The sequence below is a fragment of the Gobio gobio genome (genome assembly GCF_949357685.1).
Source record: "Gobio gobio genome assembly, chromosome: 25".
In the NCBI taxonomy this organism is placed as follows: domain Eukaryota; kingdom Metazoa; phylum Chordata; class Actinopteri; order Cypriniformes; family Gobionidae; genus Gobio; species Gobio gobio.
The window spans coordinates 13,832,255-13,857,757 of record NC_137121.1 but is presented as its reverse complement, the minus strand read 5'-3'; the positions used below and the strand labels follow the sequence as shown (position 1 = coordinate 13,857,757).

Sequence of the window (25,503 nt, the reverse complement as noted above, 5' to 3'; positions counted from 1 at the left end):
CTTTTTTTACCCCAGCAAAAGCTGCTGTAAGCACTGCAGTAAGTCTGTGACTTTATTATAGTGCTACAATTTCATGATCTCCTAACGACCGCAGCATATGCCGTCAAAACTTGCAGTCTTGCATGTATTGACACAGTAAAGATCAGCACATTTCTTTACAAAGAACCTTTGGTCTCAGATTAGGTTTAGAGAACTAATGGAGGATACTCCCTTGGTGATTTTGCAGATGGAACATAGTTAATTATGGCCACCAATGAAATTCAACCATCTCTTTAGCTAAGCCAGAGACAGGGCCGTGGTTTCAATGCACTGGCCCAGAAAATGCATTCAGACTCGAATCGAAGTGAACTTGATCGTATTACACATGCTTCAGCAGCACAGGGACACACTTTAAAATTCACAGGCCCAAGTGATGAACACCAAGAGATGGAATACAAGCAAAGAGTTATAATTTACAAGCAAACCATTAATACTAACAGTGGAATAAAAAGAGAAAGATATAAAATAAGAAAGCAACCAAGTGACACATGCACACACACACACACACACACACGTTTACTTAGCTATCTAAATGGGGACATTGCATAGATTTCTATTGTTTTTATATACAGATAATTGTACATTTTATAACCTAACCCTAAACCTACCCATCATTGAAAACTCTCAGAATTTTTACCTAAAAAAAGCAACCAAAAAAATATGTTTATACCAGATGTACAAATGATTAGGGTAAACGTACTTATTAAGCTCAAGTACCCATTAAGCACACTACTATCTTTGAGCTCAGATTATAAAAAGAAAAAAAATATTTATCATCCTACTTGATGTCTTAATTGATATGTTTTTTACTATATACCTCCTGTAATGTCAAGTTAATCAGACCATTGCACACTGAGATATGGGTATTCATGTGTTCACACTGTCTGGCGGCCATTTTAAAAGCTGTCTGAAAACTTTCCCCAAAAGAGTAGCCCCTTAAATGTGCATTTTTGAGATGTTTAAAGGGTTAGTTTCACCCAAAAATGAAAATTATGTCATTAATTACTTACCCTCATGTCGTTCGACACCCGTCAGACCTCCGTTCATCTTCGGAACACAAATGAAGATATTTTAGTTGAAATCCGATCGCTCAGAAAGGCCTCCATTGGCACAATGCACGGTACACTCTCAAGACCCATAGAAGGTACTAAAGACGTCGTTACAAAGTCCATCTCACTACAGTGGTTCTACAATAACTTTATAAAGTGACGAGAATAGTTTTTGTGCGCAAAAAAACCCTAAATAACGACTTATATCATGATGACCAATTTCAAAACAAGGCATCATGAAGCTTCGAAGCGTTATGAATCAGTGAGTCGATTCAGCAGTTTGAATCGCCAAAGTCAACTGATTTCAGCAGTTTGGCGGTTTGACACGCGATCCGAATCATGATTCGACTCGCTGATTCATAACGCTTTGAAGCTTCATGATGCATTATTTTGAAATCGGTCATCAAAGTCGTTATTTAGGGGTTTTTTCGCACACAAAAAATATTCTCGTCGCTTTATAAAGTTATTGTAGAACCACTGTATTGAGATGGACTTTGTAACGACGTCTTTAGTACCTTTTATGGGTCTTGAGAGTGTACCGTATATTGTGCCAATGGAGGCCTTTCTGAGCGATCGGATTTCAACTAAAATATCTTCATTTGTGTTCCGAAGATGAACGGAGGTCTTACGGGTGTCGAACGACATGAGGATAAGTAATTAATGACAGAATTTTCATTTTTGGGTGAACTAACCCTTTAAGCCTTTATTTTCGATAAGTATAACTTCTTACTGCAAAATTAAGAGATTAATGTTTAGACTTTTGCATATTATAACCTGGATGTGGGAAATAATTACAGCTAGATCCAAAAGATAGTGTTAGCAACATAGCGCAGGTGCTACGGAACAGCTTACTAGCTTTATAAGATTGTGTGCTAAACTTATATATTACTTCACAGGCATTACTGGCTTGTACTTTTAAATTCATTATATTATAAATGTACAGTTTATTGATGTTCTGTGGTTTTACACAGCTGTAATTTTTTAAAGACTTCATATTATTGTAAGGTGAGCTTAAAGGGTGCAGTACTGAAAATCACAGCTTCTGTGTGATATCAATAAGAAAAAGGATAATTTTATAGATATTTTCAATAATAGCTGTTCATATTAAAATATGCATGAACTTAATACATGACCTAGATTATTTATTTAGCAAAATTGTCCTTTTAATTTAATAATATTTATTAATTAAAAAAAGGTTTGCTGTTCCAATAAATCTCAGTGTGCTCTCTTTAAGCTCATCCACATTAAATGTCTATACTTGGGTGTCAAAAAAGGGTGTCAAAATTGTACCTTTAGGGGAACATATTTAAATGATGCACTTCTACAAGATGCATATTAGTACCTTAGAGTACAAATACGTACCTAAAGGTACTACTATAAACCTTTTTGTGGTAAAAAAGGTACAAAGATGTCCTTTAAAGGGTACTGCCCCATCAACAAGCTGTTGTACCCCTAAAGGTACCATTTTTGACACCCTTTTCCTCTGTGTGATATAAAACATTATATCTAGCCCTCAGGCCACAAGGAGCACAATCAGATAGAGCAACCATTGACTACCATCGTATTTTTTCCCTACTATGGTAGTCAATGGTTGCTCTATCTGCTTGGTTACAAACATTCTTTTTGAGGATTCTTCATTCTTCTTCTAATACAGATATATAATATGCGTTCACTTCAGCAAGGTCCATTAAACTAGTTTTTGAATGCATAATGATGGAACATTGGAACTATCATCAGAGGTAAACAGTTCAATGTGTTATGATTTGTCAAAACACATAACTACGATTTGATCCCACTAGATGGAGCTAAAGGTATTGCATTTAAAACATCTCCATTTACAAGTGTTGTGTTCATACGGATAAAATAAAAATACTTGGGAAGGGATAGAAGTACAGATAGCACTAATTGAGTGCTTGCTAATTGTATAATGGCAATAAAATAAGGGCCGTTTTAAATCATGTTTAAAAATAAGGGCTATTGTTCAAATACAATCACATATTTGCCTAAATACTGCCATGTTAGATGAAAATGTTTCATTGTAGCAACTTCAAATCGTAAATGAACACAAAAAGTCACATACTTCCCTGCTAATTGTTGTGATGCCTTGTGTCATCGGCCGCCGCGACGCTCCTCCCACTGTTCAGCAATTGGCTGCTTTGCACAGAAAACAGCGCAGACTTTCAGCTTGGAACGTTCCTATTGGCTACAATTTATATTTGCATAAATTCTCAGCTCGTGATTGGCCAAGGGCACGTCAATCACTCTCTACACATTGCCCCGCTTTTGGATATTACCTCGGGAGACTCCACAGTTTTTTATCAGTGAGGACTGGAATGTGAACAAAGTAGTACAGACAACCAGACAAGAGGTGAACTAAACTATGGTCCCTTCCCTAATTCTGAAACCGCACAACTTGAGGATTTGTCACTAGCGCCCAGAACACTGTAAGTATGCCATATCTTTCTAAAAATATATAGTCTTATATTAGAGCAAGAAGCTTCAGATGAATAACACTCTAACCAACATCTGCACTGTTCTTCCTGCTTTTGGCAGAGCTTGGAAAGCCTATACAAATCAGTCAGGGTTAGACGTGAGCTGGTAGGGACTGGGGACCACCTGGATGTAAATCGGAAGATAATGATCGCTTACAGGGAGAGCAGCGTCTTTACGTGTTTCTAATCGCCAGGAGTTTGTCAGGCTTTCTTCTGCATGTCAATACGCGGAGTTACGACTCTCCGCTAACAGCATTAGCTCCCATTCACAGTGTCGTTACGGAGCGGTCGCTTTAAGATTAAACGCAGCCTAATCTGCCATTTCTAATTTTGCTGTGTTTATGGTTTGTTTTACAATTACATTTTACTTCATTGTAAGTTATTTGGTTATCTTTTTACATTGTTTAACGCACTAGCGAGCTGGCTAACTCTAGCTTGAGTTCGTGCGCGCATTTCTGAAGTCTCGTAGCGCAGAAAATAGTCGCCCTTTATTACAAAACAGCCTTATTTATTGCGTTATGCATTTTAATGCTATATTCTCCACTTTTTTCTAGTCTACGGAGGCGACAGGTGAACTGAGGAGATGAATGATGTAAAAACAATATTTGTTGTTTTCACCCTTGCGCCACAGTACACCTGCTGCTCCTACATAATATTTACACTATTAAAATATGTTTGTGTGATATAAGAGTCAGGGGATTCAGAATTTATCATCCAAGGTTCAGGGTTCACGTACAACCGTATTTGAAGTTCATTCCAGTTATTTTTGCATTGGTCAAAGTTCAAGTAAACAAGCCTGTCTAACCTAATATTGGCGCTTTCAATGTTTTCATGATTATAATTACTCCCCTGTTACATTCATGCATTAGTTTACCAGGGGTTTTCAGTTCTGGTCCCCAGCACAGTTTTGCATCTCTAATTTAAACACCGATTTCACTTATCAGCTCATTTTTAGATGATGCGTGTCCTAAAATGGGTGTCAAATAAGGGAGTCAGTTCTGGGGGTCCTTGAAGGGTTGAGAAATGCTGCTTTCACTGTTTTATGTAAGAAATAAGGAACTGTCTTTCATGCTTTTATTGAACATTTTATTTGAAACTTTCTGTAACATTGGCAGCAAACTCCATTTACAGTATATGGAGTTTCTCATTCTCAATTTTAAGTACTGTACTGTCTGTAGCAACTATTTAGTGAAGTGTTCAGCTTGGAGATAGTACCCTCAAAGGGACCTCTTTGTACCTTATTTTACTCCTAAAAAGTTAATTGTAGTATCTTAAAGGGTTAGTTCTCCCAAAAAATGAAAATTAGCCCATGATTTACCCTCAAGTCATCCTAGGTGTATATGACATTCTTCTTTCAGACAAATAAAATCGGAGTTATATTAAAAAAAAGTCCGGGCCAATCCAAACATTATAATGGCAGTGACTTGTTGGTTCATTTTTGAAGTCCATAAAAGTGCATCGATCCATCATATAACTGCTCCACACGGCTCCAGGGGGTTAATAAAGTCCTTCTGAAGCGAAGTGGTGTGTTTGTGTAAGAAAAATATCCATATTTAAAACTTTTTATAGACTAAAATAGCTAACTTTCAGCGGTACGTAAGTCGACTTGCGCTAAACGAGTATGTTTTGCTCTATCCTCTGCGCTTCTGCGTTCGTCAATACGCATGCGTCGTAAATCGATGCGTACGGCAATATGCTGGAAGTTAGCTATTTTAGTATATAACGTTTTAAATATGGATATTTTTCTTGCACAAACGTGCCTCTTCGCTTCAGAAGGCCTTTATTGACCCCCGGAGCCATGTGGAGCAGTTCTATGATGGATGGATGGATGGATGGATGCACTTTTATTGACTTCAAAAATGAACCAACAAGTCACTGCCATTATAATGCTTGGATTAGCCAGGGCTTTTTTAATATAACTCAGATTTTATTCGTCTGAAAGAAGAATGTCATATACACCTAGGATGGTTTGAGGGTGAGTAAATCATGGGCTAATTTTCATTTTTGGGTGAACCAACCCTTTAAGGGTACCTATTACTGCTCTAAGGTACTAACATGCACGTTTTAGGATAAGATAAGGTACAAAGTTGTTTCTTTAAATGTACTGTCCCAATGCAAGCTGTTGTACCTCCTAAAGGTACAATGTTTGCAAAAAAAAATTTGACAGGGAATTAAATTCTTTAGCCAGAAGACATCTGCTATAGTGCCTCTTTTGTAGAAACAATAAGAATGGGCTGTGTACTGCGACATTTTGAATTGCAGCGGTGCACAAAATCAAGCTTGCGTATCTAGAATCATCCGTGTCCACATACTTGCGTAAAATGTTTTCGGCTGAGTGCTGATAGAAGAACTTCGCCCTGATGATGGACTTCATGCAGGCCATTGATTCATTGAGCTTTTTCAAATCAGTGAGGTTGCCAGCTTTTGACTTTCCGCAAACACAAAAAACGCACCTCCCTCCTTCCTTTGCTGAAGCTTAACTGAAATACAGCTCTAGAATACCAACATCCTCGGTGAAAAGAACCTGGAAAGGCTATTTAGTCTGAGGAGCCTGGATGTTTACACAGGAAGAACATTCAAAGAAGTAAAGACTTTTGTGCCCGAGCCTCTCGGTGGCATTGCAATTAAAAGGTGTCATTCATGCTGGTGAGAATATCCGCATGGATAGGTAGTTAGTTTGTTCGCATTGAATGATTCAGCAACTTTGGCACGGCTCACGCTGTTGTTGAGTGATGGTTACCATGGGTGATGGGATGAACCATGCAGGAACTCCAAGGCAGTTTCATCAAGCTGTGAAATAATAGTTGGGCTTCTTTTCCAGCGCTCTTTTATTCAGCCACAAACCTGACCATAAGTCAACTGTTGTGGAATTATGCAACATTTAATCTATTGTCAGGAAAGTCATAGCTTGCAAGAAATGCCTGGAAACCCTCACAAGGGCACTCGTATTTATATGTGGGAAAAAATCAATAAATTTCTCTGTTCAATTCTTTGTTCCCTGGGCCCATTAAGGACAACTCTGTCGACCTGGTCTGTTGAGGGGACGCTTTTTGGGACCAATGCAGACCCCCCCGCAGATCCTCACTGTCAGTGCCTGTGCGTGGGTCAGCAGTTTTTGCCGCTGTAAGTGGTTTTAGACACCTGCTTGCTCCCTATTCTCGTTCACCCATCAACAGCCCTGCATCCAATCCCTCCAATACCAGCCTCCCAGTTGCCCTTATCCCCTGCATAGCTTTCTGCACGGATAGCTGTGACCTTGCATCCTTTGTGGTCAACCTCTGGCATTGTGATTCATGTCAACTCGAGAGTGTGATCCATAAAGACCCTGCTGATGTTTGTGCATGCTTGCGCCCCTCTCTCATCACAATAACCTCAAACCACATCAGTTAAAGAATCCAGTTTGCATGTAAGCACATTCACTCACACAAAGAGCCACTGGTAACATTGAACCTTTGCAGCTGAAACCGTTTTTAAACATTCCGGCTGAATTGCCCGGATTTCTCCAAATCATATGCTGCATAAATGCAAGCCTAGCCTGTGTTATGTATTTGATTGACAGAGAAATCCTGACAGTTTGTTCATGTCAAGCCACGTAACCTGCACTTTGTACCTTTTAACAGCCACAGCCTTTTAAACCTATCAAATGTTGAAATATTAGGGTTTTTGTCTTTGCTGTAGGCCTGCACAAAAGGAAAATCATACAGTAATTGTCAATTATTTCATTAGATTATTGTAATCTAGATGATTCATTTAATTATGAATAGAATTAACATTTAAACCTATTTTTGTAGGGCAAATGCATGCCATTTTTTTTGCGTTTCCAAATGATTATTACTTTGTGAACTGTTTTTCAAATTGTGATGGCATTATACAGTAAGTCTCGAGAATGCTCCCAATGTTAATCAACAAACTCGACTAATTAATGCTATCTATGCTTTGTTGATTATAATAGGATCTAGGGCTGAGCGATATTGAAGAAAAATGCGATATCCTTGTTAAATAATGCGATATTCGATATGCGATACGATATTGCTTTAAGTGTGTAAAATCTATTTCTTTCCACAACTGATATCTTTCACTTAAAGTATAACCGACTGTGTTTACATGCATACTCATCAAGACAGCCATTTTGACATAACTGTGTGTGTATTGGACAGTTCGAGTGTGTAACAAGACCAGCTTGTGCACATGTTTCGGTGTGTGTCAGACAGCAGACAGCGCGAGACTGGAAGGAGTTGTTTTTTGCAAGTTATTGTGTTTAATAACTCTTTGTGCCCAGTCATTCTCTGCTATATGCGTCGACTTAAAACGTACACTTTTCACAATGTTGAAGTAGCCTATTAAAATCATTCAGATATTGCGAGCTGTTGCGATATGCATATTTCGATATATAGCTCAGCCCTAATAGGAGCTTTCTAGTTTTGCTGCATTGCACAGTGTGTATTGGGTTTTACACTGTCTACATAACATGAATTTTGCTTTGCTGCTAAAGCATGTCTGCGGAACACCAATTTGGACTGGTTGTCGTCACTCCAGTTATGTGTTCAATAAACATGTCAGTGATTGGCTAATTGCAAAGATTGATAACCTAAAGAAAGTTTGGTACCTAAATGGATCTCGGTATGGATGAGAACATCACCTGCAGCTCAACCTGGCAAAGACTGAACTGCTCGTCTTCCCTGTCAATCCGACAATACAACACGATTTCACCATCCAGCTAGGTTCATCTCTGATCACCCCCCTCAGGGTCGGTCAGAAATCTCGGTGTAATCTTTGATGACCAGCTGTCCTTCAAAGACCACATTTCAAAGACGACTCGCTCATGCAGGTTTGTGCTGCACAACATCAGGAAGATCAGACCATTCCTAACAGAGCATGCAACACTGCTTCTCGTCCAGGCCCTGGTCATTTCTAGGCTTGACTACTGCGATGCGCTTCTGGCTGGACTTCCATTGTGTGCGATCAAAACGCTCCAAATGATCCAGAATGCAGCAGCACGTCTTATCTTCAACGAACCCAAAAGGGCCCACGTCACACCACTCTTCATCTCTCTGCACTGGCTACCACTCGCTGCTCGCATCAAGTTCAAGGCGCTAACGCTCGCTTACAGATCCACCACGAGCTCAGCTCCTGCATACTTTGACTCGCTCCTACGAGTCTATACAACCACCAGAAGCCTAACTAAGGAGCGACGGCTTGTGGTACCGTCACAGAGAGGAAGAAAATCCCTCTCCAGAACATTTATATTCACCGTTCCCTGCTGGTGGAATAATCTTCCCACCTCCATCCGAATTGCAGAATCACTAGCCGTGTTTCCATTACAGATTTGTGCAAAACTTTTGCGATATTTTCTAAAAGTCGACAAAAAAATATTGTGAAATGACAGCGTTTCCATTAACTGATGTTATGCGACTAAAACATTTTTTTTCCTCTCGTGATAAATCATTCCAAAAATCATGCTACGTATGTCGTTAGGCTTATGTATATCCCAGCCACCGCACGCCATTATTTTTTAATGGAAAGAGACGTGCGTGTTATAGCACTGATGGCAAGGAAAGCACCTTTTACTTGAGCGGCACATATGAGGTGTTACGATAAATTGTGGCATTTTATATTCTATTGTTTTTTTATGAGTTTAATAAAGAACTCGTCTTCTGTCCAAACATACCATCATCTGTAAAGAATGATCGACTTTTACATACGCCAGGTTATTGTGACGCATTGCCACAGAGACGAGCGAAAAGTTTGAATTTGCTCAACGTGGTAACTCAACGTTTTTTTTTTACCACTTCGTTATTTTTGGCTCGGAATTTCGTTTTTTGGAAATATAAACTGAATTTAGAAATGCTTTTGAAATGAAAAACTTTGCGTTTAATAAACAAAATATATTTTTGAAATGAAGACAGCGTTTGGAGTGGAGTGCAAAATAATCTGTTCCCTGAGTCCACGGCCTTTGCTGTTATCGTGAGTGTACACAAATAAAAGTAGACAGTTTATAATTATGTCTTGCACTTATCTGTATGGCTAAAAATGTATTTTAAGTTTCCGCTGGAATAAGGAAAAAATTCATCAAAAGGCGACAACGACTTAGTCGGAAAGAGGGTTAAAGAAAACTTAGCCTATTTAGTTTCATATAGTTAGGCTATGTCTAAATATTATAATCTTTTAATTTCATATGTTGATTATGAAAAGTGAGCAGCCTGAGTAAGGCTACATAATCAGATGCGCATATGTCTGGAGACATGGATTTTGAGCACAATTGAATTGTGTTTTCTAGAAAGTCTTTCTTTAAAAATAATTTCATTTTGTATAAATTGTATTTTAACTTTGATCAATGTTTAATCAACTATTTGGCTGTAGGCTATATTTAATAAATAAGAAGCAAACCAAGATCGTCGGGAATGGATAGACCTAGTCTTTGAGCAAGGCTGAAACTATAGCGTCTTTCTGTTTTAATACATTTCTTGAATATATGTCATAATTATAGTAGGCCTATAGATAGTTATGATATTTGTGGTTGCACCGGGGTCCGTCATTATAAAGTTACGCCACTTTCCTTATTAAAGCTACACTATGTAACTTTTCCGTCCACTAGAGGTCGCCTGTTCAAAACAAAGGCGTAGTTTGATGACACCACGTTTGAGCGCAGAATCTTGGGACATGTGGTCTTCTCCTCACAGCCGGTGGAAATCAGTCAGGATAGGAGTCAGGCAGAAATCATGTTCATGGATGCGATTATTAACATTACTGTAGTGAAGCAGAGCAGGACCGAGTGTTGTGGAGCTGAGCAAGGCCGCAGGAGCGATTGAAGAGCGGGACTGTTATTATGGCATAATCGCCGGCGGGACTTTTATTATGACACGGTTGCCGGCACCACTTCCTCTTTTCCAGTCATGAGTATATGAGGTAACGCAACTCTGTTTATCGTATTAGATATATCTGAGTGTGTTGAAAAGGAAGTTATGACATTCGCTCGGCGGCTGCTATGACACTTGTTCACACTGCAGTGAGAGTAAAGTGTTTCACTGAATAAAACCAGAAACCGAGGGTAACGCAGATATGACGCAATCGACAGGCGACTCCCTCACACGCATAGCTCACACGTCCCGGTTCCTTGGTTAAAATAGCAATTTCTCACGATTTACAAATAGTTGGAAACATTTGGGATATTCTAAGTACTCAACTGAACAAAATATATAACACTGGCCTAGTGGTTTCTGGATATTTTACTGCAAAAATCCTACATAGTTCACCTTTAAGAGAAAATATATGTCGTTTTAACGACATAAGATCTCGTACATACTTGAGTGGAAAAAAAATTATATGTAGGCCCTATGTGAGAGCAATGCGTGACCGTACCAGGTGACCTGTAAATGCGATAAATCAGTTTCTATTGCAGTTTTGCGAAAATTTCCTTTTTCGAATTGCCTGAAAAACCACCTCATGCGAGCGTAAAAACCTTTTTGCGATATATGGGAGTTTTTTGCGAAATTGATGCGTTTCAATTGGGCGTATTTTCAATTCGCAATTTCAATTTGTGCAATTTGAAGGGTAATGGAAACGCGGCTACTGACAACATTCAAAAGACAGCTGGAAACTCACCTCTTACGTGAACACTTAACCTCATCTTAAAAAAATATATTTTTTTCCTTCTATTTTCCTCTACTCCTTCCCTGCCCTAGCGTGTGTTCCTCTGGGTAATGTCCAAAACTTAGGCACTTTTTATGTTTCATTGCCTCTTCATGACAGAACGCTTCTTGTACTCCTCAGTTGTAAGTCGCTTTGGATAAAAGCGTCTGCTAAATGCATAAATGTAAATGTAAACAAAATATTTATTTGTTTTTTTAGAATAGTTACATATCTTCTCTTGCAATTTTATTTATCAGAAATTTTAGGAAAACTACTATTGAATAGTTTGGATTATCTTGTGTTTCTTTTTTCTTTAGGTGTTCGTTGTAATTATGAGCTTATTTAATTTCTTTCATAGTTTTCAAGGTTTGCCAAAAACAAAAAAGGATTACCGTCTATCTAAATGAACAAATCTAAATTGTATTAGTCTCTAATTCTTACATTTTATGCTGAAAGATTATGAGTTGATTAATTGTGCACTTTGTGTTGGCTTAACAGTGTAAAGAAGGATTACAGTTCTCAGATCCTCTAAACAAATGTACAGTGAACGTAACTGTTGAAATAATATTTCATTTGCTGAAAGAGCTGTGGATGTCTAGTTAAATGTTAAGCAAAGTTTGTCTAATGAAGGATGTAAAAATGTCATTCGGGCAATACATTTTCAATCTCGGGCCATTATACACGGAATAAAAAGATTACTGAGCCAAGGCATGGCAAACACTACAACCACATTTAAGCTAATGCTAATCATCCAAGAGTAATAGTTACATTGTCTGCAGCTGAAAAAAAAGTGGCACTAGTTGGCTCTAAATGTTGTTGATACAGCTCCATACCAAGCATAAACATGTACAGCAGTGAGTCATCCCCAATACTGAAAAGGGAAAAAAAAAACTTTTATAGGTCACTTGCTAACCTTTTGTGTTGTGCTTTTGTATTTTCCTAGTTCGGGACATTGGAACCAGTGAAAATTTGGACGTGCTGGAAAAGATGTCAGTCAGCGTCCATGAAAACCGCAAGTCGAGGACGAGCACAGGCTCCATGAACATCTCGCTCTTCCACAAGCCCTCTCATCCAGACAGTGTGCTCACCCACCTCAATACCCTTCGCAAACAGTGCATGTTCACAGATGTAACACTATGGGCAGGCGACCGCTCCTTTCCCTGTCACAGAGCTGTGCTTGCCGCTTGCAGTCGCTACTTTGAAGCCATGTTCAGCGGTGGCCTCCGTGAAAGCCTTGACAACGAGGTTAACTTTCGTGACAGTGTTCACCCAGAAGTCCTGGAGCTGCTGTTGGACTTTGCTTACTCCTCTCGTGTCATCATCAACGAGGAGAATGCAGAGTCGCTTCTCGAGGCTGGAGATATGCTGCAGTTTCATGATATCCGTGATGCAGCAGCAGAATTTTTGGAGAAGAATTTGCACTCATCGAACTGCTTGGGGATGATGCTGCTCTCTGACGCTCATCAGTGCAAGCGCCTTTATGAGCTGTCATGGAGGATGTGCCTCATTCACTTTGAGACCCTTCGAGACACTGAAGACTTCTGCGGCCTCTCGAAAGACAAGCTTTTGGATCTCATCCTTAGTGATGAGCTGGAGGTTGAAGATGAGCAGATTGTGTTCAACGCGGTCATGCGCTGGGTTAGGTATGACCTAGACAGCCGCAGGGACTATCTTCCTGAACTGCTGCGAGGACTACGGCTCGCGTTGTTACCCTCGGAATGCCTCATTGAGGCCGTGGCATGTGAGGAGCTTGTGATGTCGGATAAAAGGAGCCGGCAGATTGTAGATGAGGCCATGCAGTGCAAGAAAAAGATTCTGCAGAATGACGGCGTTGTCACTAGCCCCTGCGCTAGGCCCCGCAAAGCTGGGCACACGCTTCTCATTCTTGGGGGTCAGACGTTTATGTGCGATAAGATCTACCAAGTGGACCACAAAGCAAAAGAGATCATCCCTAAATCGGATCTTCCCAGTCCCAGGAAGGAGTTCAGTGCATGTGCCATTGGCTGCAAAGTTTACGTGACAGGAGGAAGGGGCTCGGAAAATGGAGTGTCGAAGGATGTTTGGATATATGACACGGTGCATGAAGAATGGTCGAAAGGTGCACCGATGCTAATTGCGCGTTTTGGCCATGGCTCGGCTGAACTTGAAAACTGCCTTTATGTTGTGGGGGGTCACACTGCTATAGCGGGTGTCTTCCCAGCCTCCCCTTCAGTATCTCTTAAACAGGTTGAGCGGTATGACCCCTTAACCAACAAATGGACAATGATGGCACCACTTCGGGATGGTGTCAGCAATGCAGCAGTGGTCAGTGCAAAGCTTAAACTCTTTGTGTTTGGTGGAACAACCATCCACAGGGACAAGGCCTCAAAGGTCCAGTGCTATGACCCTGTAGAGAACCGTTGGACCATTGCTGCAGAGTGCCCGCAACCCTGGAGGTACACCGCCGCTGCCGTTCTCGGCAGTCAGATATTCATAATGGGCGGTGACACGGAGTTCACAGCAGCGTCCGCCTACCGATTTGATTGCGAGACCAATCAATGGACGCGTGTAGGTGACATGACTTCTAAAAGAATGAGCTGCCATGCTGTGGCCTCTGGTAATAAACTCTATGTGGTCGGCGGGTACTTCGGTACGCAGCGGTGTAAAACCCTGGATTGTTATGATCCGACGTCGGATAGCTGGAACAGTATCACTACCGTGCCTTATTCACTGATTCCAACTGCTTTTGTTAGCACCTGGAAACATCTTCCTGCATAGTCGCCTAAGTGTATGGAGCTGATCTGGGTAAGATATTTAATTATTATTCTTTCTGAAGGTGTAAATATCTCTATTACCCTATCTGATCTATTTACAGACACAAACACGCACGCAACTGTGTAGGTGCTTCCATTGAAAAGTGCTTTAATTATAATTCTAAGCAGAGTAACAACAGAAGTCAGCAGGTTGACACCCTTGACACATAAACGATGATATCTGACAAGATAACCGCATGCCAAAAATGTTAAATTGGGGCTTGGCAGCCTTTTGAAAGCAGCTGAGTGCTCCCATCTTATTGAGGTTTTTGAAAGGGGTTGAGCAAAGAGAAAATTCATGTTTTAAACCATCTGGATGTCTAGGAATATTATAGAGCAGCGGCTGTCATTGAAGGGCAACATCTTCAAGAGGGTTGAAGGTTGAGGCTTAAACATCTCACGAATTCTCACTTAGGATCATAGTGATGCGTCAGCACTAGTGAGCCATTGAAATATCGATTTGTGATCTACATTACAAAGCTTATTCTGTCAATTGGCTATTAGGTAGAGTGAGAGCACAAAGTGGCTTAATCTCTGTAATTACAGGCTGCAATGAGGGGCTCAGTGTAGAGAGATTAAGGGAGGAGGGTGCTTATTGTTGCTGAAACAGCTGCTTAAGCGTTTTGTCTTCCATCGACTGTACCATCTAAATGCACTTAAATGTTGACCACTGAAAATCTAAAGCCAAAGCATGTTTTATGGCATATTATGGCCATGGGACAATCTTGGCTGAAAATGTGAACAGAAACAGTTCGAACAATTGATTGCAAATTTGCAGAATTTGCATTTCCCACTTGTGCATTGAAGTCCCCATGCCCAGAAGCAATCATTCTCTTTGGCTGTTGGTGCATTAATAAAGAGCTATTTATGTGCTCCATTAGAGGAACTATTTCTTATGTGTGAATGCAGAATAGTTTGTTACTTAAAGTACCTGCCACCTTTGTTTTAGAAATTGAAACTGTTTCCATCTGTTGTGTATTCCTGATAAGGTACAGATATTGGCCAAATTTCAGTTTTTAAAGCTATAGATGTGTTGTACAAAATTAATTGTTGTTGTATTTGAGCCTCTCATACAATATAAACTTGTTTAGTTATTCTAAACCAAGGTTAATTTGAATTTAAAAAGGGCCTAGTATGTTCAGCCAATAGTTTATTTCAGTGCATCACTATACAATATTTTACTATTGATTTTTTTGAACAGAGAAAAACAGAATAAAATAATATAAATAAAGAGCATAAAATAAATAAACCTACACTAAATATTTTTCACTGAAATAATTACCAAATTAAGACAAAACAAAAATGCACTGAATCTGTTTGAAGCTTTGAAGAACCGGAATAGTTTTTTTTTTCCGTCAAATAAAAATAGCTAGCCTACCTCAATCCACACCTTGCATGGTTTTAAAATGTTTTAAGTAACATTTCTAATTGATGTGGGGTTAGTCTGGAGCGTAGTCTGTTTACAGTTAGAACCGCGGCTGAAAACAACCTCTCAAGCCTTCTTTATACTTTCGTCTGGCTCCACAGCGCGAGCCTCTGCTGACTGACTGCATGCGCGCCTTGTCCGTTTGGGGACGCTCGCTGTTGTGCTATTCTTTGAAACGACAGAGGGCAACTCGGAGTAATTGTTCTATAAACCATCAGGAAACCGCGGCGAGAAGAACATGCATGACAATATTTACTTTAGTAAACTTGACCAAAACCACACTACGAAAAGCCTTAAACAAGGCCTCAGATGGCACTGGTGCCCCGGGAATACAGAGCTAACGCCTCGCTGGAGTGGGTAACCTTGGGTAGTGCCTTTCGTTTGCTTTCCACCAGTCAGGAGCTTGTACTACTGCTGTATTTTAATACAGCGTAAGCATATTTTGCAAGTAACTTTGTCGCTCTTTCTGTCGAAATGGTCCCACACAGTAGGCATACTTCTTTTCCATTGCTTCATTTTGCGAAATATGTCTGTAGACACGTGTGGTTGCACTTGTCGAGTGAGTTAACAAATACAGGATTTTTTTTTTTTTCATCAACCATGCAGCAAACAAACAAAAACCCAAAAAAATACATTTTAAACCGTTTAACTGATTGTATTAATCGGTCAAAATTCTTACTTTCGGTTAACGGTTAAACAGTCAATATGAGCATCCCTAGTCATTTGCAGCCAGGTTCGTCTAGCAACTCTCCGTTGGCTCGTGAGCTTGAAAAACCAAACTCTAGTCAGGCCAATCACAGTGTGTATACCATGTATACGCGAGTCGGTGGGCGGGCTTAACATAATGACGGCAGAGTTGCGGCGGTTCCGCGTGAATTCCCTGATAACAAAGAATGGCACTGAAGTCATTCTTAAAAAAAGGAAGATGTGTTCGGAGTTTTGCCGACCGGATACAGCAAAAGATTAATCTATCAACTATCTCCGCTGGTGGGAAAACGCATGGGACTCACAACCCACTTGTGATTGTTGTCTCCGCACTTATAGCGCTCTGTTTGCTTGTTGCGCTATCCTATTGCGTGCAGAGGGAATTCGAAAGACAACCGTTTATCCCACCCCTCGGATTGAGCCCTGCCAATGGTGGGTTCCCAGACCCAACATCTTGATGTGGGTCTGGCTTGTCAGGCTAAATGATTACATTCTCCCAAGAAACAAGAAAACTCTCCCATTTCCATTATAAGGTCCCTATTTTACTGTCAAACAAAAGCATGTAAGCGTGTAAAGCACTCATTTGCATTGAACTGTAAAAAATTAATGCTATTGACTACATGAAATGCATTAAGCTTTGTTATAATACCCTTACTTCTATAGGTATCTTAGACTCATCATCATTTCTACTACCATAACATCTTGCCTGTCAGCACTTATGAAGACCAGGGCTAATAGGTCATTACTGACTTAAAATATTTGCATGAACAGCCTTTCTCAGAAGCCAGTGAGCTTCTTGTCTGCCTGAAGTCAGAGTTGAATGATGGTATGCCTGCATATTGGTTTGTTTAGCCTATGTATACAGCAGAGGTAGCTGAGGAATTACAATTGTGCCGATGGTCTCTATGAATGCGTCATAACAGTCAGCTGAACATCTCTCACTTGTGTCATTTGAATTAGACTGCCTGGGGAGGGACCGCAGCCATCTCATTGCATCTCCCGGTGATTAGAAAATGATTACTTCTGTGAGTAATCATTAACACCCTTCACCAGCCAGAAACTCCGTTCACACCACAAGTGCTTCATTTCACAGTGAAGCAGGTGGCCCAGCAAAAGCTGGGTTTTATAATTAGCCCCGGGGGGGCACAAAATCAGAATGTCTGGAGGACGCCCTGGCAGGCCTGCCGAAGGATGTTGGCAGCAGCAGCGTCCTCCAGGAACGCCCACAGGAAGAGAATAAACGTAGTTGAATGTGTACCAACCAAAGGGTTAAAGCACGGCTAGCATGGCCCTGCTAGACTCTGCTGGTAGACGTAACTACAAAAAGCATATTTTTCCATTGACAGGCATTCAAAATGACCTGTGTATGGCGAAATAGAAACATTTAAAATGCTAATATTTCATATAGATGTTTTTTAGAGGATGCTTATTTTTATATTTAAGCTAGTATTTTTCTGTCTGCTGTCTTCAACCGCTTTTCTACCGTCGGGCCAAACTGTTTTCTTTGCTTAAAGTGATAGTTCCCCTAAAAATGAAAATTACCCCATAATTTACTCACCCTCAAGCCAATTTTTTTTCTGGACAAGCAAACGTTTTACTCGGACAAGTGAATGACCGATTTACTTGTCTGAAGGGCAAGCACATGAAAAGGCTTAATATCAAGCCCTGAATCCATTATAAAAGTAATCCACGCGGCTCCGGGGGGTTAATAAAGGCCTTCTGAAGCGAATCGATGGGCTTTTGTAAGAAAAATATCAATTTTTAACATATTTAAAAATGTAGCATAAGCATTGTGAACTGTGAGAGGCGTGGGATTACTTTTATAATGAATGGTTGCAATTTTGTTTTGGGGGGGGGGCTTAAAATTTCGGGCTGCAATTCACTGCTGTTATAATGCTTCGATTAGCCCGGACATTTTTTTTTATATAACTCCGATTGTATTCGTCTCTGAAAGAAGAACGTCATATACACCTAGGATGGCTTGAGGTTGAGCAAATTACAGGATAATTCTGCCCAGCTGGTACGGCTATGGTTTAATTTTTCATTTTGCGGGGCTGATAACGGAGCTCTTTGGAATAAAATACAAATGTGTCAGTCATTGCCTTGGTAACGGCAACAGACAAGTGACCAATTCTGAATGATTCAAGATTCAAGATTCAAGAGTTTTATTTGTCACATACACAGTTATATACACAATATACAACTGGCAGTGAAATGTAAACAGGTCCGCTCCATGGACAGTGCAAATAACAGTTACAAGAACACAAGGGAAATTAAAATAGAAATAGAATAAAATTAGAATAAAAAGTATTAACATAAGTAGAGTTATAAATAAATCAAGTAAGATAAAAATAGGAAATAAGATAAAAATAAAAAAATAAATAAAAATATAAAATATAAAGTAAGTGGATATGATAAGTGAGATAAACTGTAGACTTAAAAATAAGTGGTTAACATTAGAGATGCTCCGATCAGCATTTTTGGGGCCGATCACCGATTACCGATCACCAAGATCATGATCTGCCGATTGCCGATCACTGCCGATCACAGAATGGCAATCTTTTATCTATAATCTTGCAGAGTTTGCACCATTTGTAGAAATGAAACTAACTCTAAATTAACTGAGTCAAGATCTTGAAGAACCACCAAGTGTTTATTTTAGAAAATGAGATAACTTAAGACTATTGTAGGCCATCTTTCCCAAATAAATGTATATAATAAATGTATATAATTCTCACCTAAATATTTGATCATGCAGTGCATTTTTGTTTTTAAAAACAATTTTTCAGGTAGGTCTAACATTAGTATTGAGGTAAGAAATACTAAAGACATTTAATAAGAAATCAAATGTAAATTAATATTGGTCTTCCCTGAATAAATTAAATTAGATTCATCCTTACACTTAAGGTTGCAAAAGTTAGTCATTCAAGAGCAGTGGGTGTCATAAAGGTTCAACACAAGACAAAGAGAAACTCAGAGACAGCAGCAGTTTATTCGACAGCTGTCACTTTAAGAGTGAACACGGTTACGGTTACATGCAGTTGCACAAATGTTCACTCGCGAGTCACGACGGGGTTTACGTGCATACTCGTCAAGACGGTCATTTAGTACATACATATGTGTGTATCTGACCATTTCAGCGCACTTTGTACTCGCAAGCTTTTTGTGAGATGGCCTGTGTGTGTGTGTGTGTGTGTGTGTGTGTGTGTGTGTGTGTGTGTGTGTGTGTGTGTGTGTGTGTGTGTGTGTGTGTGTGTGTGTGTCCAGACCGTGCGCGCGAGTGCGGTTTGAACACTGGCAAGACTTAAAAATAAATGCAAATGATAAACTTTAGTGACAATGCGACACTGCCTCGATTGTGCAAAGTGGCAAATCCTGTGTCAACTGAGCACCTCGATTTTAGTGCAGATGCGATGCGCTGATGTGAAGCCATTTGAGCATTTTGAAAGGGAGAGAGAGCGCGCGCGCACGCTGTGATTCACGCGCGCTGTTTGTGAACTTATGTCCCACAGAACGTTTTCAAATGACTGCGAAAGTTATCTAATATAGAAATATGAATTGTACCTCACCTTCAGCATTATAATTATTTTACCCGCACTGGAAAGAGAATGAGACGGTGTCGCTGCATATTATGCCCTAGCTCTCACAGCAGGCGCGGGGTTTATGTGTCGTCAGCATGCGATCGGTTCATGAGATCGGCCTTTTTGGAGACCGCCGATCAACCATCCCAAAGCGATTATCGACCGATCATGATCGGTTGCCGATCGATCGGAGCACCCCTAGTTAACATAATATATATATATATATTTATATATAGAGAAGTATGATGTGCATGCAATAGGTATAATTGCAAATCGGAGTATAATGTGCAAACAGGTTTATTACAGGTTGTTACACAGTAACAATAGGAACGTAAAGTGCAGTGCAATGGCAGTATGTGAATGTTAATGTATAAACTGGATGTTTATGCGTGTGCGGGGTGAAGTGAAGTCACGTGACTGAGTTCAGGAGTCTGATGGCCTGGGGGAAGAAACTCCTCCTGAGTCTTTCAGTCTTTGCCATCAGGCTACGGAAGCGCTTACCAGATGGCAGCAGGGTGAAGTGAGAGTTTGCAGGGTGATTTATGTCTCTGATGATTTTGGTAGCTCTACCTCTGCAGCGTTTGGTGTAGATGTCCTGCAGAGACGGGAGAGCTGAGCCTGAGATGCGCTCGGATAAGCGCACCACTCTTTGCAGGGCTTTGCAGTCGTGACTGGTGCTGTTCCCGTACCACGCTGTGATGCACTGAGTCAGGACACTTTCTATCGCCCCTCGATAGAAAGTTTTCAGGATGGCTGGTGAAACCCTGAATTTCCTCAGCTGGCGCAGGTGGTACAGTCTTTGCCTGGCTTTTTTCACCTGTGTCTGGATGTGTGTAGTCCAGGTCAGATCCTCGGAGATGTTCACACCCAGGTATTTGAAGCTGCTCACTCTCTCTACCGGTGTCCCGCTGATCATGAGAGGGGAGTATGACCGATGCTGTCTCTTCCTGAAGTCCACAATCAGTTCTTTGGTCTTGTTAACATTCAGAGAGAGACAGTTGTCCTGGCACCATGATGTCAGTTGCTCCACTTCGTCCAAGTATGCCGTCTCATTGTTGTTGGAGATGAGACCCAGGACAACAGTATCATCAGCAAACTTGATGATCGAGGTGGAGCTGTGTGTGGACAAACAGTCATGGGTGTAGAGAGAGTAGAGCAGGGGACTCAGCACACAGCCCTGTGGAGCTCCCACACTCAGGGTGATGGAGGTGGAGGTGAACTGGCCTACTCTCACCGCCTGGGGTCTGCCAGTGAGGAAATCTTCAATCCAGAGGCAGAGAGAAGAATTCAGGCCTAGATCCAGGAGTTTGTGTGTTAGCTTAATGGGAACTATGGTGTTAAAGGCTGAGCTATAGTCAATAAATAGCAGCCTGACATAACTGGTGTCATTAAACGCATTAATGAATTAAACGAATGATGTCATTAAACGCATTCTACCAGCACGGGCCAATGAGAATTCTGGGACGAGGACGGTTTGTAATGGTGCCGTACCGGGCTCAAGTGGAAATATAAAGGCCCCGATATACTTAAAGGTCCTGTTCTTCGTGATCCCATTTTTCAAACTTTAGTTAGTGTGTAATGTTGCTGTTAGAGCATAAATAATACCTGTAAAATTATAAAGCTCAAAGTTCAATGCCAAGCGAGATATTTTATTTGACAGAAGTTCCCTTTCAAAGCCTACAGCGAACGGCCGGTTTGGACTACATCCCTGTACATCCTGCTTTAATGACGTCAGTAGAACAGTTTGTCGACTAACCTCCGCCCACAAGAATACGCGGAAAAGGGGGCGTGGTCTTGTTGCTCCCTCGTGGAGAAGAGGAAGTGTTGCGTTCGGTTCGGTTGCGTTTGTCGCCATGTCGTTCAGACGCTGTTATTTTCATCCCGGAGTCAAATCACCTTTGTTTGACCTTCAGGGGCTGTAGTTTGAGCGCGTTCATCTGCCGTTATGGTAAGAGGCGTGACCTTTCCGGGCAACGTTCCCTAAGCTGCTGTCCAATCACAACACGGGAACCACTGGCACAATCAGAACTCGTTACGTATTTCTGAAGGAGGGACTTCATAGAACGAGGAAATTCTCAGGCTGTTTTGAGGACAGTGAAAACAGCAGTATACAGATAAGTAAATTGTGTGAAAAATACTGTGTTTTTTTACACATGAAACATGAACACATGTTATATTGCACACTGTAAACACAATCAAAGCTTCAAAAAAACACGAAAAACAGGACCTTTAAAGTGAAGTTCTTTTTTCGTTCTTCGTTTAGGGGTAAAACGAAGTTCGAAATACGCAATATACTGTTATCGAACATCTGAGACCGCCCACTCTGCTGAGAGCAGAGTTTAAATGAATATGTAAACATGTGCTAAGTATTATAACACTTTATACAATTGACTGCTTCAAATCAAGCAGCTTTATCATAATAAATATGAAAAACAGTGTCACGGCCTGTAAAAACCGGGACGAATATCGCGCGTGCTTATCGCCAGCGTTTTTCGTGACGTTTTTCGGTGTGTCTTGAATGTTTGCACCCAAGCGATTTTCACTGGCGATGCGCCGAGTGAACGTGCACATTCAGTAGACAACGCTCCCAGTACACAAGGTGGTACTGCTACTGCGCCACTTTACACTTCTGTCACTCGCTTGTCACTCAGAAGAAGAAGAAGAAGAAGAGAGACAGTATTTACATGCTTGTCAAAACCATTCACACACTTTTTGCTAACTGGCAAGCAGCATTAGCAGCTCATCTTCTTCTTTGTCTACTTACCACTTCTTTTGTCATATCAATGTTTGCTCGGCAAAACCATTTTGTGCTTGAGCGCCACCAAGTCGTGTTTTACTGTCACTTCAGCAGTTCCAGGCATGTGAACAAAAGCGCTGATCTCATTGGTCGGCCAGTTTTTAACACGCCGCGTCAAAATAAAAATAAAAACCGAGGCGTTTTTTAAAAATGACGCTTTTACGGCTGCCGTTTTGTGCGTCGGTGTGCACACTCACATTGGCGCCCTTTGTTTAGTCACAAGGCGTTAAACGTCTGCGATTAAACGCGCACGAAAATCGTCCCGATGTGAACAGGCCTTCAGTATCTCATTTAATCAGAGGTACAACTTCGGTTTCTACTACAAAGTAGCTCTCCAGTGTTCATGTTTTCCCTCGCTGACGTCGGACTTCCACAGACTCTAGGGCCCTATGATTTCCGCGATCACCGAATCGCAGACGGAATCGCGGAATTGGCATATTAACGCGGAATCTAGTGTGTTAACGCGGAATTTCCCGGAATTTTACATATTTGGAATGAAATGCGGTTGTATGTCTGGGGAAAATGCAGACCGGGGGAAGCAAATCTGGGCAACACGACCCTTCCCGTCATTTCAGCTCCCCCTTCAAAACAATGAAAGTATGGCGAAGCGACTCACCACGGCTCTGCTTTCGTCGGCGAAAAAGTTAAGAAACTCAACGCTAAGCCCTCTGTACCGAGCCGAGCAGTTCCCTCACGGGGAGTGCTTGCTGTATTTTGCCTTGTTTTTAATGCACTTTAATGTACTGTATGGAAAATAATGCCTTAAATGAACTTGAGAGAAAATGAGATGCGCGGGTCAGTGCGTCTTATGCTGCCTTCACATGCTCTCGGAATTATCGTAATATACGAGTTTCCTAGGTAAACATTGCACATGAACGCCCTCACATTTTGAAACTTGAATGCAATGCGCTCGTAATCACGACTTCAGAAGTCGGAATCATCAAATTTCCGATAGCACGTGAAGGCAGCATTATCCACATCATGTTTGGCTGAAGTAGATCTTAAAGTGACAGTAGCACTGATAATGTCTGTCATTAATGTTCAAAGAACAACGGGAACAGAAGATTGTAGCTTTAATGATGATTCATCTATGTTTCACTTATTATTTATGCAGTTAAGAAAGGTGTTGATAACTTTATTCAATTTGTGTATAGACCATGTCTGACAGGGAAGGACACAGGTAAATATAACATTTAGTATAATGGGTTTGTGTAAAGATTGTTTTAAGTTCAATTAAATTAAGTTATTTTTTAAAGCCTAATAAATGTTGAAATTGGTAGCTTTCAGTTATACTGTAATGTAACGTTATCAATGTTTCATATAGACATTAATATCAGTGATACTGGCCTTCATTCATAAAAAGATGCCATTACAACACACATTTAAAATATGCTGTCTTTAAATTGTTTCTAAATTAATTTGGAGAGTAACTGAAATTATTACAATATCAAAATATTAAAAACTCCAATGTTTTTAATTGCAATTAATCATGATTAATTACAGAAAAAATGCGATTTAATTCGTTTTTTTTATTATCAATTCACAGCACTAATATCTAGTGACTTGAAGTGCTTAGAGTGCAGTGTTATGTTGCAGTATTTTGTCCTGAAAAGTAAATGTGATGTTTGTTACCTCAATAAATTTAAGGTCATTCCTATTTTATGTTTTATGTTCTATTATATTAACATTAAAAACACTCTTTTTACGACTAAAATAACAGCTAAGGATAAAAAAAACTGAATTCCCAAAAATTTCAAAGGAATTAGAAAGGAATTAGAAAAAAATAAAACGGAAAAAACGGAATTTGGGAAAAAATAAAACGGAATTTGGGAAAAAATAAAACAGATTTCATAGGGCCCTAAGACTCGTGAGGAGAAATGAATTGGAAAAGATTTTGTAGCACACACCTACCTTACGTAATGGCCACGGACCAACGGTAGTACGAAGGTGTTTACCAGCCGAAGCTCACTTTGGCAAGCTGTTTCACACTTCCAAAACGAACTCCAAACGAACGTTTCGGCCTTATTTTGTTCAAAATGACATCACATCAGTTCGTTCTTCGATTTTGTTTGAAGTATATCGGGGCCTTAACTGGAACCGTTCTTAAAACAGAAGGTGGAAAATCGGCTTTTAATGTCACAGCTTGGCTTTTTCATAATAACATTCAACAATCAGATTCCTTCTGATGCCATTTTCCTTTGGCTTTAGAGCGATTTGTTATTTAAGGCTCAGGTAATTTGCTCAAAAACAAGCTTGCAGCAGAACTGACCGCCCTTGAGCAAAGATGGCAGATTTCAAATTCTTCAAGTATTATATAGACCTCCCACACTCTCCTATTCATCTCTTTACCCTGTTAGCAACCTTCTCCCTCCTGATAAAGTAACCGAAGAAGTGGGTGATGAAAGCAAAGGCTGGTGTGTTTTAAACTCCAACTGAGTTGAAGCAATGAAGCATTAATAGAGGCGAGTATAGGCGGTCCAGCTTTATGGTCTCATGCTTAAAATGCCTGTTGGTGGAATGGCTCTGTGTGTCATTATGAAAAACAAAACAGAGAAGAATGAGCTTCATAAATGATTTAAAGGCCTGTGCAGGGTTGGGATTCCACTTTCAGGTTATAAATATTTTAAAACCTGCAGCGGCCAGGGACAAGGAGAAGAGTACCTGACTGTAATCCATTTCAGAAAGCTGTGCATCATTTTAGACAACAGGATAATTGAATCCCACCGCCTAAATTTGACGTTATTAGTCATAATCAGACAGCCTTGCTGAAAACTGTAAATCAAGTTTCACGGTGTATTATGTTTTTCTAGAGACCTAACGTCCCTAAAAAAGGAAAGAAAATAAAGAAAAGCTTTCAGAGTTTGGTGGCAGAGGTTGTCCATTAAATGAAAAGGATGTAAAGCTTGTATCATGTTATTCCCTAGAATAGTTTTTTTTTTATGCCACACATTGTCACGTATGTTTTTTCTAAATGGTATCGTTTATAAACTGCA

The 25,503-nt window shown here is 40.3% G+C and overlaps 1 protein-coding gene across 3 annotated transcripts in view; it reads left to right on the top strand.

The window, feature by feature from the left end:
• The first annotated feature begins 3,405 nt into the window (after positions 1 to 3,405).
• Positions 3,406 to 25,503, top strand: part of enc2 (ectodermal-neural cortex 2) — a 36,060-nt gene continuing 13,962 nt past the window's right edge. Inside the window, exons 1-3 of one of the 3 annotated variants that reach the window (XM_079810402.1) lie at positions 3,406 to 3,532; positions 6,593 to 6,703; positions 12,153 to 13,993. In XM_079810402.1, coding sequence (XP_079666528.1) covers positions 6,640 to 6,703; positions 12,153 to 13,966 — 1,878 coding nt within the window. In that variant the 5' untranslated portion in view covers positions 3,406 to 3,532; positions 6,593 to 6,639 and the 3' untranslated portion in view covers positions 13,967 to 13,993. The remainder of the gene's footprint in view (positions 3,533 to 6,592; positions 6,704 to 12,152; positions 13,994 to 25,503) is intronic. The other 2 variants (XM_079810403.1, XR_013816029.1) reach the window with 2 other exon arrangements.